The 13355-nt window shown below is 43.0% G+C and overlaps 1 protein-coding gene across 1 annotated transcript in view; it reads right to left on the bottom strand.

Moving 5' to 3' along the window:
• CAPN14 (calpain 14) overlaps positions 1 to 13355 on the bottom strand; it is a 74597-nt gene that overhangs the window by 37007 nt on the left and 24235 nt on the right. Inside the window, 6 exon segments of the mRNA XM_057497550.1 lie at positions 7017 to 7020; positions 7506 to 7542; positions 7545 to 7717; positions 8569 to 8697; positions 9717 to 9791; positions 12590 to 12675. Of these exon segments, the coding sequence (XP_057353533.1) occupies positions 7017 to 7020; positions 7506 to 7542; positions 7545 to 7717; positions 8569 to 8697; positions 9717 to 9791; positions 12590 to 12675 (504 nt within the window).

Genomic DNA, 13355 nt, shown 5'->3' with positions numbered 1-13355 from the left:
AGAGAATTCAGATAAACTAGAACAACCCATTCCTGGGGACTGTTCATATCCCGTATGTTCTTTTAACGATAAATAGTCTGTAGTTGTAAGATTTTGGAGCGCTACAATTTGCACTTCTCCTAATTCTTGGTTGAGTTCCAACAGTATAGATCCAGTCCAATTTTTGTTTTACTGTATGCACAGGCCAGCTTAGATATCCCTTCCTCATTCCCATGGCAAGTCCAGGAACTGGTGGGATGAGTGCATCTACAGCTGTAGCAGTGCGTGGATCTTTGTTGGGGTTTTTTTTTTTTTTTTTTGCTGATCATCTTCTGTCATGAGTCTTCCCGAGAGTGCTGATGTTGGAAGTTCTTTTTCATATCGTATCTTAGTTCATTTTCGGGGTAGCCCAATTAGGCTTTGATCCTCTGTATAAACACAAACAGACCCTTTGCCTACACTTTTATATGCCCTTTATATCATTGTGTAGAACTCATTAGAGGTCACCACATAGGAACTGCTTTTTTTTTTTTTTAATCATTAATCTACACTTACATGACAAATACTTTGTTTACTAGGCTCTCCCCTATACCAGGTCCCCCCTATATACTCCTTTACAGTCACTGTCCATCAGCGTAGCAAACTGTTGTAGAATCACTACTTGTCTTCTCTGTGTTGTACAGCCCTCCCCTTTCTCCCACCCCGCTATGGATGCTAATCTTAATACCCCTCTTTTTCTGCCCCCCCTTATCCCTCCCTACCCACCCATCCTCCCCAGTCCCTTTCCCTTTGGTACCTGTTAGTCCATTCTTGAGTTCTGTGATTCTGGTGCTGTTTTGTTCCTTCAGTTTTTCCTTTGTTCTTATACTCCACAGATGAGTGAAATCATTTGGTATTTCTCTTTCTCCACTTGGCTTATTTCACTGAGTATAATACCCTCCAGCTCCATCCATGTTGCTGCAAATGATTGGATTTGCCCTTTTCTTATAGCTGAGTAGTATTCCATTGTGTATATGTACCACATGTTCTTTATCCATTCATCTATTGATGGACATTTAGGTTGCTTCCAATTCTTGGCTATTGTAAATAGTGCTGCAATAAACATAGGGGTGCATCTGTCTTTCTCAAACTTGATTGCTGCATTCTTAGGGTAAATTCCTAGGAGTGGAATTCCTGGGTCAAATGGTAAGTCTGTTTTGAGCATTTTGATGTACCTCCATACTGCTTTCCACAATGGTTGAACTAACTTACATTCCCACCAGCAGTGTAGGAGGGTTCCCCTTTCTCCACAGCCTCGCCAACATTTGTTGTTGTTTGTCTTTTGGATGGCAGCCATCCTTACTGGTGTGAGGTGATACCTCATTGTAGTTTTAATTTGCATTTCTCTGATAATTAGCGATGTGGAGCATCTTTTCATGTGTCTGTTGGCCATCTGTATTTCTTTTTTGGAGAACCGTCTGTTCAGTTCCTTTGCCCATTTTTTAATTGGGTTATTTGTTTTTTGTTTGTTGAGGAGTGCGAGCTCTTTATATATTCTGGACGTTAAGCCTTTATCGGATGTGTCATTTTCAAAGATATTCTCCCATACTGTAGGGTTCCTTTTTGTTCTATTGATGGTGTCTTTTGCTGTACAGAAGCTTTTCAGCTTAATATAGTCCCACTTGTTCATTTTTGCTGTTGTTTTCCTTGCCCGGGGAGATATGTTCAAGAAGAGGTCACTCATGTTTATGTCTAAGAGGTTTGTGCCTATGTTTTCTTCCAAGAGTTTAATGGTTTCGTGACTTACATTCAGGTCTTTGATCCATTTTGAGTTTACTTTTGTATATGGGGTTAGACAATGGTCCAGTTTCATTCTCCTACATGTAGCTGTCCAGTTTTGCCAGCACCATCTGTTGAAGAGACTGTCATTTCGCCATTGTATGTCCATGGCTCCTTTATCAAATATTAATTGACCATATATGTCTGGGTTAATGTCTGGATTGTCTAGTCTGTTCCATTGGTCTGTGGCTCTGTTCTTGTGCCAGTACCAAATTGTCTTGATTACTATGGCTTTATAATAGAGCTTGAAGTTGGGGAGTGAGATCCCCCTTACTTTATTCTTCTTTCTCAGCATTGCTTTGGCTATTCGGGGTCTTTGGTGGTTCCATATGAATTTTTGAATTATTTGTTCCAGTTCATTGAAGAATGTTGCTGGTAGTTTCATAGGGATTGCATCAAATCTGTATATTGCTTTGGGCAGGATGGCCATTTTGACGATATTAATTCTTCCTAGCCATGAGCATGGGATGCGTTTCCATCTGTTAGTGTCCCCTTTAATTTCTTTTAAGAGTGACTTGTAGTTTTCAGAATATAAGTCTTTCACTTCTTTGGTTAGGTTTATTCCTAGGTATTTTATTTTTTTTGATGCAATTGTGAATGGAGTTGTTTTCCTGATTTCTCTTTCTGTTGGTTCATTGTTGGTATATAGGAAAGCCACAGATTTCTGTGTGTTGATTTTGTATCCTGCAACTTTGCTGTATTCCGATATCAGTTCTAGTAGTTCTGGGGTGGAGTCTTTAGGGTTTTTTATGTACAGTATCATGTCATCTGCAAATAGTGACAGTTTGACTTCTTCTTTGCCAATCTGGATTCCTTGTATTTTTTTGTTTTGTCTGATTGCCGTGGCTAGGACCTCCGGTACTATGTTAAATAACAGTGGGGAGAGTGGGCATCCCTGTCTAGTTCCCGATCTCAGCGGAAATGCTTCCAGCTTCTCGCTATTCAATATAATGTTGGCTGTGGGTTTTTCATAGATGGCCTTTATTATGTTGAGGTACTTGCCCTCTATTCCCATTTTGCTGAGAGTTTTTATCATGAATGGATGTTGAACTTTGTCAAATGCTTTTTCAGCATCTATGGAGATGATCATGTGGTTTTTGTCTTTCTTTTTGTTGATGTGGTGGATGATGTTGATGGACTTTCGAATGTTGTGCCATCCTTGCATCCCTGGGATGAATCCCACTTGGTCATGGTGTACGATGGTTTTGATGTATTTTTGAATTCGGTTTGCTAAAATTTTGTTGAGTATTTTTGCATCTACGTTCATCAGGGATATTGGTCTGTAGTTTTCTTTTATGGTGGTGTCTTTGCCTGGTTTTGGTATTAGGGTGATGTTAGCTTCATAGAATGAGTTTGGGAGTATCCCCTCCTCTTCTATTTCTTGGAAAACTTTAAGGAGAATGGGTATTATATCTTCCCTGTATGTCTGATAAAATTCCGAGGTAAATCCATCTGGCCCAGGGGTTTTGTTCTTTGGTAGTTTTTTGATTACCGCTTCAATTTCGTTGCTGGTAATTGGTCTGTTTAGATTTTCTGTTTCTTTTTGGGTCATTCTTGGAAGGTTGTCTTTTTCTAGAAAGTTGTCCATTTCTCCTAGGTTTCCCAGCTTGTTAGCATATAGGTTTTCATAGTACTCTCTAATAATTCTTTGTATTTCTGCGGGGTCCGTCGTGATTTTTCCTTTCTCATTTCTGATACTGTTGATTTGTGTTGACTCTCTTTTCTTCTTAATAAGTCTGGCTAGAGGCTTATCTATTTTGTTTATTTTCTCGAAGAACCAGCTCTTGGTTTCATTGATTTTTGCTATTGTTTTATTCTTCTCAATTTTATTTATTTCTTCTCTGATCTTTATTATGTCCCTCCTTCTGCTGACCTTAGGCCTCATTTGTTCTTCTTTTTCCAATTTCGATAGTTGTGACATTAGACCGTTCATTTGGGATTGCTCTTCCTTTTTTAAATATGCTTGGATTGCTATATACTTTCCTCTTAAGACTGCTTTTGCTGTGTCCCACAGAAGTTGGGGCTTAGTGTTGTTGTTGTCATTTGTTTCCATATATTGCTGGATCTCCATTTTGATTTGGTCATTGATCCATTGATTATTTAGGAGCGTGTTGTTTAGCCTCCATGTGTTTGTGAGCCTTTTTGCTTTCTTTGAACAGTTTATTTCTAGTTTAATGCCTTTGTGGTCTGAAAAGTTGGTTGGTAGGATTTCAATCTTTTGGAATTTACTGAGGCTCTTTTTGTGTCCTAGTATGTGGTCTATTCTGGAGAATGTTCCATGTGCACTTGAGAAGAATGTGTATCCTGTTGCTTTTGGATGTAGAGTTCTGTAGATGTCTATTAGGTCCATCTGTTCTAGTGTGTTGTTCAGTGCCTCTGTGTCCTTACTTATTTTCTGTCTGATGTATCTGTCCTTTGGAGTGAGTGGTGTGTTGAAGTCTCCTAGAATGAATGCATTGCATTCTATTTCCTCCTTTAGTTCTATTAATATTTGTTTCAGGTATGTTGGTGCTCCTGTATTGGGTGCATATATATTTATAATGGTTATATCCTCTTGATGGACTGAGCCCTTTATCATTATGTAATGTCCTTCTTTGTCTTTCGTTACTTTCTTTATTTTGAAGTCTGTTTTGTCTGATACCAGAATTGCAACACCTGCTTTCTTCTCTCTGTTGTTTGCTTGAAATATCTTTTTCCATCCCTTGACTTTCAGTCTGTGTGCGTCTTTGGGTTTGAGGTGAGTCTCTTGTAAGCAGCATATGGATGGATCTTGCTTTTTTATCCATTCTATTACTCTGTGTCTTTTGATTGGTGCATTCAGTCCATTTACATTTAGGGTGATTATTGAAAGGTATGAATTTATTGCCATTGCAGGCTTTAAGTTTGTGATTACCAAAGGTTTAGGGTGAGCTTCTTTACTATCTTACTGTCTAACTTAACTCGCTTGTTGAGCTATTATAAACACAGTCTGATTATTCTTTATTTCTTTCCCTTCTTATTCCTCCTCCTCCCTTCTTCATATGTTGGGTGTTTTGTTGTGTGCTCTTTTTAGGAGTGCTCCCATCTAGAGCAGTCCCTGTAGGATGCCCTGTAGAGGTGGTTTGTGGGAGGCAAATTCCCTCAACTTTTGCTTGTCTGGGAATTGTTTTATCCCTCCTTCATATTTAAATGATATTCGTGCTGGATACAGTAGTCTTGGTTCGAGGCCCTTCTGTTTCATTACATTAAGTATATCGTGCCATTCTCTTCTGCCCTGTAGGGTTTCTGTTGAGAAGTCTGATGATAGCCTGATGGGTTTTCCTTTGTAGGTAACCTTTTTTTTCTCTCTGGCTGCCTGTAATACTTTGTCCTTATCTTTGATCTTTGCCATTTTAATTATTATGTGTCTTGGTGTTGCCCTCCTTGGATCCCTTGTCATGGGAGTTCTGTGTACCTCTGTGGTCTGAGAGGCCATTTCTTCCCCTAGTTTGGGGAAATTTTCAGCAATTATTTCTTCAAAGACATTTTCTATCCCCTTTTCTCTCTCTACTTCTTCTGGGATACCTATGATTCTTATATTATTCCTTTTTGATTGATCACTCAGCACTCTTAAAATTCTTTCATTCCTGGAGATCCTTTTATCTCTCTCTGCATCAGCTTCTCTGCGTTCCTGTTCTCTGTTTTCTAGTCCATTAATGGTCTCTTGCATCTCGTCCATTCTGTTTTGAAGTCCTTCCAGAGCTTGTTTTATTTCTGAATTCTCCTTCCTTAGTTCTTGCATATTTCTCTGCAAGTCCATCAGCATGGTTATGACTTTTGTTTTGAATTCTTTTTCAGGAAGGCTGGCTAAATCTATCTCCCCAGATTCCTTCTCAGGGGAAGATGTAGCAGATGCCGAAGCTGTCTGGGTTAGTCTTGTCTGGATCATATTTTTTTGCCTTTTCATGTTGACAGGTGCTATTGACTGTCAGCTGGGAGGGCCAAAATTTTCACTTGCTACTGGCCTTTCTTTACTGGGACAACTGCGACCCCTAGTGGCTTGTGTTGGGTAATTGCGTGTAGACTGGGTCTTTGTGTCTTGCCTGGCCGGGAGGGAGAAATTTCCCTTTCTGTGGGCGGAATTTGTCTCAGGCTGCTTCTCTGCTTTCGCAGCGCCCGGTGGGGTGATGGATGGGGGGGCTGCTTGACTGTTTGCCTCCGTGAGGGGTCTCAGAGCTGTTGCCCAGGGGGTTAGTGCACCCGGTTTTCCCTGTAATTTCCAGCTGCTGTACTGTGACCTGGGTTGTTTCCGTCAAGCTGTTAAGTCCCTGTCCCTTTAAGACTTTCAAAAAGCCCCCGCTTTTCTTTGTCACAGGGGCATCAGCTTCGGCACCCGCTCAGAGGTCTTACTCCCTGTTCCCCCAGTATCCAGGGCCCCCTGGGCATGTACTGTGTCTGCGCTCTGGCCCGGATGGCTGGGGCTGGGTGTTCGGCAGTCCTGGGCTCCGTCTCCCTCCCGCTCTGCCTATTGTTCTCCCGCCGGGAGCTGGGGGGAGGGGCGCTCGGGTCCCGCTGGGCCGGGGCTTGTATCTTACCCCTTTCACCAGTCGCTGGGTTCTCGCTGGTGTAGCTGCAGTCTGGCCACTGTCCTGCGTCTTCTGGTCTCTCTTTTAGGGCTAGTTGTGTTTGTTGTATTTTCAAAAGTATATATGTTTTTGGGAGGAGATTCCCACTGTCCTACTCACGCCGCCATGTTGGCTCCGCCCCCCCTCAGACCTTCTTGATTTACCCCACTAGGTTGCCACTATAGTTGACTACAGAGTACCTGTATTTCTGTCTCTTTTCCCAAGGCTTTGTCCCTTGTCCCCAAGGAGGTGGGCTACATGGCCTCCTGATGCCCCATATGCTATGATCTATGTTATTATGGGCTTCATAAGTCAGGCAAGGTTGTGATTTATCATCCTTCTTATGCTAGGACAGTCTTCAATATTAGCCCTAAGTACTTATTTAGGGACTTAATAAATTCTGAACTTCAACGGTTCTCCACCAGACTCAGAGACCTTCCTCAGATGCAGCAGGATTTCCTGAGGTCTCTGGATAAAAAGAATAGCAGGTGCCCTTTCCTGCCACACACGTGGGTAGCTGGTTATATTGTAACACATTCTCATAGCTCTTACATATAGGCCAACTGAACCTCACGGTGGCTTGGCCACATATGACATCACTCCAAATGAAGGCCAGCTGGTCAAGTGGGGACTCACCTTGCTCATCCGAAAAAAAAAAAGAGAGAGAGAAACTGCATTAGGCAGTGAATCCAGTTCTGTGAGAAGCACAAATGCTAATGGAGGCTCACAGAGGAGAAGACTCTTCCCCAGGGAGCCCTCCCCTCCCCTGAGACTTGCTATCCTGGTCAGTGACATTTTAATCCACCACAGGGAACTCTGGAGAAGGTACAGGACAGCTGCCTTGGTGTTTGGGGAAAGGAAAAGGAAATCAACACTGATTGTTGTGATAGGAACAATGACAAACACCCTCCACACGATCTTCTTTTATTGCACCTTTTGCATAAATACCATTGTCTCCATTACCCAGATAAAGAACTGATGCCCAGGTGCAAGGAAGTGGTTTGATCTAAGGGACAGAGCCTAGATTTGCACCCAGGTCTTTGGGTAGAGATGGAAGGTGCAGAGGACAGGAAACAGAAAGAAAGGATAACTAGCAGTTGGAGACCCCAGGTGAGGCCCACCTACCCCCCACCCCCAAGAAGGTAGAAGCCGATGGCAAGGGAGGCTTCTGGTTGCAGGGCCTGTGCCTGGGCTTCTGGAGCAGGGACACCAGCACACTGCAGGGCACCAGGGACCTCCTGCCTTCCTGGGGCCTCCAGATGGGTAGCAGGAACTGCAGTTTCTCCCAAAATGTGTCTGGAGCAGAACACAGCAAGTAAGATGGGTGCCCAGCTCCCCTAGCATCTCACTCCCCAAACCACTGAGAACAGCACAGACCCAGGGCACCTGCCCCAGAATTCCTACGTGGACTTCCATCTGGACAGACTTGGGGTCTCAACCTCAACTCTATTCCCCCTCCCACCCCATCCCTCCTTCCCAGATTCTTCTAGGGCCACACGGACTGAGAGTTATTTTCACTGCCATAGCCCCTCTACCCAGCACAGGATTTGTGCCCCATAAATGTTTACTGTGACTATATTAACTAAATGAGAAGAATGTGTCCATAATGGGGATTTGGACTTTAATGTGACCAAGCCTTAGCTTAAGAGCAGCTTAGTGGGGGGTGGAGGGATACTGTGGGAGGAGGGGAAGCTGGAGCTAAGGGTGCCCTGGCCCACTGAGGTCATGCCCCACAGGTCTTTCCTTCCATCGCGGAGAAAGGGACAGTCACCAAACCTCTCCATTTTGAGAATTTAGACATGTTTGTCTCCTGTAACTGATGACCTGCTCTAGGGAAGGAGGGCCTGACACATACAATAAAATTATTATTTCAATCCTGCCTTTAGGGCTGGTCACCTCAGCATATAAATGGCCTCATTCTAAAACCAAGGAAAGTCTTAACCTGCCCTTTGTCCATGCATGTGTGCCTGTGGCCTCCTGGTGCTGATTCAGACGCAACCCAGGGCCAGCGCCCCCAGCTCAGCCGCAAGGCACCCTCACCCCCACCTCTTGCACCCCTGTGCTGGGTGCGAGCTGCACAACCATCTACATGCCCACCCTTCCCAGAAAGGTGGCCATTTAGACCCAAGAGCCCCAGCTGCTGTGCGGGTGCTCACTTCAGGCGCCTTCATTCAGCTACCAGGGGCACTGTCCCTCGCCTCCTCCCCACCTCCATGGTGTAGCCCACTTCTGGCCCATCTCCTGACTCAGCAAGCCTGGGGGCAGTTTACAGATGACCAGAGGCATGAAATGTGCTTTGAAGTCCTGCAATGTCATCCTGTGCAGAAGGGGGAACAGCACGCCATTTAGGCACCAGGACCAAAGGGGAGACCAGGACGAAGCAGCCCACCAGAGCAGGGCCCGTCCTTCATGCCCTAGTGCAGGGCTCAGCTGGCCTTGCACCGCGGGAGGGAGGCTGGTTACGTCAGTGTGGGATTTCCTCTTGGAGAGGAGAGGCTGCAGCGAAACCCTGCCTGTGGCTCAAAGCATCCTCCCACAGCTGTCTAAGGGAAATGCTCCTGCTTTGCTGATTGCGGTGATAAAGCTGAATGGAGGCCTTCACAACTAGTCAATTGTATATAAAGTTCAATAAAAATTGCACAAGTCAGTTCTCAATCATTAATTGATAAAAACCCTTTACCTGTACTAACTTTGTGAACCAAGGCATGCTAACTGAATGGCCTGATGCTCAGTTTACTTACCTGTAAAGTGGAAATAATAGTATCTGCAGCGTTCTTGAATTCAGTGACCACATCAAAAGACAAAAGGTGGTGTCAGTCTGGAAAGGATGAGTAATGGGAGAACAGCAGCCCGTGGGAAAGGGGTGGAAGTTAATAGGGTGAACAGCAAAAGGAAAGGGGAACAGATGGGGCTCGTGTTAGACACCTAGAATGAGCACCAGCTTAGGGCACCTTGGGGGCCTTTCATAAAAAGAGGTAAGCGGCTTTGGGGTGGGTGGGAACAGTGCTATTTTTCTCTGGAGGGCACAGGAAGGCCCTGGGGACTGAGTGCACTGAGTGACACAGAGACGAAGTGGAAGTCAGAGAGGAGCGGCAGGTACCCCTACACTCTGCTTGAGCGTCTGCTGAGCTTCCTGCCGGAGGTCACTTTTCATCTCAGAAACCGTGGCTGTGTGTTTGCAGGACCTGTGCCCTGACAGATTGGGAGCCCCTAAAGAGATCCTCCTGATCTCTGGATAAGTGGTGCCTAACATACACGAGGTAACCAATAACCAGTTGGTGGGTAGATATCTAAATGTAAGCCAGGGCATTTGTCCCAAGTCCCTGAATCAAATACTAGAACTCTCCATCATTATTTTTTCTCAGCAGCATTATCTTTTCACTGGGGCTCAATAGCTTCCAGGCACTTGAGCTGAAACAGAAAAGAGATGTTTTCAGGAGGAATAAGGAGGATAATAGAGGACATGAGAGAATTTTTTTTAGTAAATGGTCTATAGTGTCATTATTTATTCTTATTTTTATGCTGCTTTGCAGACAAGACATCTCACATCCTGTATTATAAAAGCGACTTGTAACATTAATTCATTACTCACTATGAACCAAGCTTTGGACTAGGCTCTTGATGTACATATACTACCTCATAAAAGGCTAACAACAACTTTGCAAGGTGGGGGTTTTTATTGATATTTTAGAGATTAGGAAACTGAGGTAAAAGAGATTAAGTTGACCATAATGGAAGGGGTGAAGACTTGATAATATGGGTGAATGTTGAACCACTATGTTGTGTATATGAAACCATCATAAAATTGTGTATCAATGGTACTTTAATAATATTAAAAAAAAAGAGATGAAGTCACTTGCCTGACCTTACAAAGCCATTCAACATCAGAGCTAGCATTTGAACCTACATTGGTATTGCTTATGTTCCAAGCCCCAGAATTTGGACTTTAATTTTTGGCAGTTAGGGAACAAGGTTTTCCTGTATCACTTCCCTACCATAAACAACTCAAAATGTGTCAAAATATAAGAAACAACAGTTTTCAGATATTAGACAGCAGGCAGCACAGGAGTGGTCCCAAGAGAAAGAAAATAAATGAAGTGCATCCTAACATTGCCCAGACTACTATCTAAAACTAATTCCCTGGACAGTGACACAGGGAAGCGGAACCCAACAAAAACCTGGCCATCTTCCTGGGTGGAGGAGACAGAGTCCGGAGTTCAAGAGGCCAAAACAGCTAGAATTTTCTGGGGAGAGTGCCTGGAAGGAGGGAGATACATAAGAAGGAGATTCAGAGAACTTCATAGGGGTTCCCTTGCATCTTTGGCCAAAACCAGATCTGTGCATATATAAAGTGAAACCCCACAAGATTAAACTATACCCAGAACAATTCCAGAGCTGACAGAGGACTGGGAATTATTTTAATTCCCACTAGCCAGAGTTAAAAGACCTTACGGAACACATGGGGCCCTTAATAGAGATTCCACAGGATCTATACCTTAATAATGGGGCCAAATTATTCCTGAAATAAAGGCATCTCTAGGTCTGTCCTAAAAATGCTTTAAAACAAAACTTCAAAGTATGAAAATAATCCCTAACTTAAACGCCTGCCAGAAAAAAAACAAAACAAAACAATGTTCTTTAAAGGAATACAGTGAAATTCAGCAGTCATTAACTTAAATTGACAATGTCCACCACCCAGTAAGAAATTACTAGACATAAGAAGCAGAAAGTATGATTCATGACCAGGAATAAAAACAGTCAGTAGAAACAGACTTATAAATTAAAGAGGTGATGGAACTAGCAGATAATGGCATTTAAAAGGCTACTATAAATATACTCCATATCCTCAAGCATGTAAAGGGAACTATGGACGCAATGAGGGAGAAGTGGAAGATATGCTCAAATGGAATCTCTAGTTAGGAAATTAGATATCTAAAATGAAAAAGATGCCAGATGGGATTAACAGCAGATTAGACACTGTGAAATAAAAGTCCATCATTTTATTTAATCCTCATCACACCTCTGGCTCAGAGACGTCAAGAAGACTTGCCTAAGATCACATAGCTAACAAGACGAATTTAACCCATCACCTATCACTGATGCAAGTACTTGTTCTTCTATGAAACAAACCACCACCACCACCATTATGATGCTATATTTTTGTAACACTTTAAAATTTATATATATGTATATATTTTATACATATATTATATATATATATATATATGTATATTTGGATGCCATTTTACCACATAGACTCTGTTCCCATTAATTATGTTCCAAGCCCCTTATTTTGGATTTCTATTAATTCCAGAATTAATAAAGACAGTTCTCTTTATTAATATATAATAAATATAGTGCAGCACATTGTATCAGGAGTAAAATTCAACTTATTTTTCAGAGCCTTCATTTTTTTATCTATAAAAGTGATGAAGTGATAATGTATATGTGGATACATCTGTGTACTCTGAAGTATTATACAGGGTTAAACATTATAGATCTCCATAGCAAGAGGAAGAAGGACTTTAACACTTGGTCTCCCTTTCCACCCCTGCCCTTTAGCCAGTCTGTAGCCTGTAAAGCCTGCATCCTTTTACAGTTGCCTTTAGTGCTAGGCTAGGCTAGGCTAGGCCTAGTCCATGCATTTAGTTCTCAAGTTCAGGCTAAGGCTAGGCTAGGCTTACCCCCTGATCATCTCCAGGACCAAGTGTCCAGGGGTCACTAAATGTAAACTAGAATGTAGGAGCCAGTTAGGATCTGTCTACTTCTGACTCAACAAGCCAAAGAATACACAGAGCAGGGGAAAAACACTGGACTGGACCCCAAAGACCTTAGTTGAGTCATGCTGTGCAACCTCAAGGAATTCACTTAACTTAAGCATCAGTTTCTTCATCATTAAAATGGGGATAAAACTACCTACCTTATAATAACATGTTCAAATGAGACGATAAAAATTCAAAGGGCTTAGCACATCGCTGGCAAGTTCTCAATAAACATGGGCTTAATTATTACAATGAATGAGAAAACAATGTATATATCATTAAACACCTTATAAATGTGAGAGATTCACCTTCACAATCTGAAAGCTTTCCTGGTCCATCCGAGGGCCAAAGAAAGAAAATCTTTGAATTTATGTACAGATGGCCACCTCCTCTGCAGGCCTCACCCACCCACCCCTTCCTCACCCTCCCTGCCTGTCTCAGAAGTGCCTGTCACTCCAGTCTCCTTTTCATTCTACTTTGCCCCAGGGATTCTGCAGCTTGACTAGATATTCAAGTCCATGGTTGCAGGTCACCTGCACAGAATGAGAAGCAATTTAGGTGGCTGGGCTGAGTGTCAAGTACAAATGTTGCAGATACTGAGTGAGATTCATGCCTGCAGAGGAGACCTTGAAATGGAAGAGTAAAGGTCCTGAGAGCTAGTAGAGGAGAAAATGGCTCTGCTATTTACCAGTTGTGAGACCTAGGGAAAGTTACTTAACCTCTCTGTATCTGTTTCTTAATCTGCAAAATAAAACTGATAGTCACTGTACTGTAAAGGGTTGAATGGTGTCCCTCCCCCTCCCCCTGCAAATAAAACGCCAATCCAGGACCTGTCAATGTGATCCTATTTGTAAAAAAGGGTCTTTGCAGATGTAATTAAGTTAAGGATCTAGATATGAAATCACCCTGGATTAGGATGGATCCTAAATCCAATGAGAAGAGAAGAGAAAAGAAAGGGAAAAGACAGAGAAGAAGGCCATGTGAAGCTGGAGACAAAGACTGGAGCTCTGTACCTGAAGGATGCTGGGACCACCACAGCTGGAAGACACAAGGGAGGATTCTCCCCTAGAGCCTCAGACACATGTCCACATGGCAAGTGTGCAGAGGCCCTCATGACACCTTGATTTCAGACTTCTGTCCTTCAGAACTGTGAAAGAATAAATGTCTGCTGTTGTGTTTTGTTATGGCAGCCCAAAGGCACATACACCTGCTC

The sequence above is a fragment of the Manis pentadactyla genome, chromosome 2 (genome assembly GCF_030020395.1).
Source record: "Manis pentadactyla isolate mManPen7 chromosome 2, mManPen7.hap1, whole genome shotgun sequence".
In the NCBI taxonomy this organism is placed as follows: domain Eukaryota; kingdom Metazoa; phylum Chordata; class Mammalia; order Pholidota; family Manidae; genus Manis; species Manis pentadactyla.
Note: the sequence above shows the minus strand (reverse complement) of the source record. Positions and strands in the feature narration are given on the sequence as shown.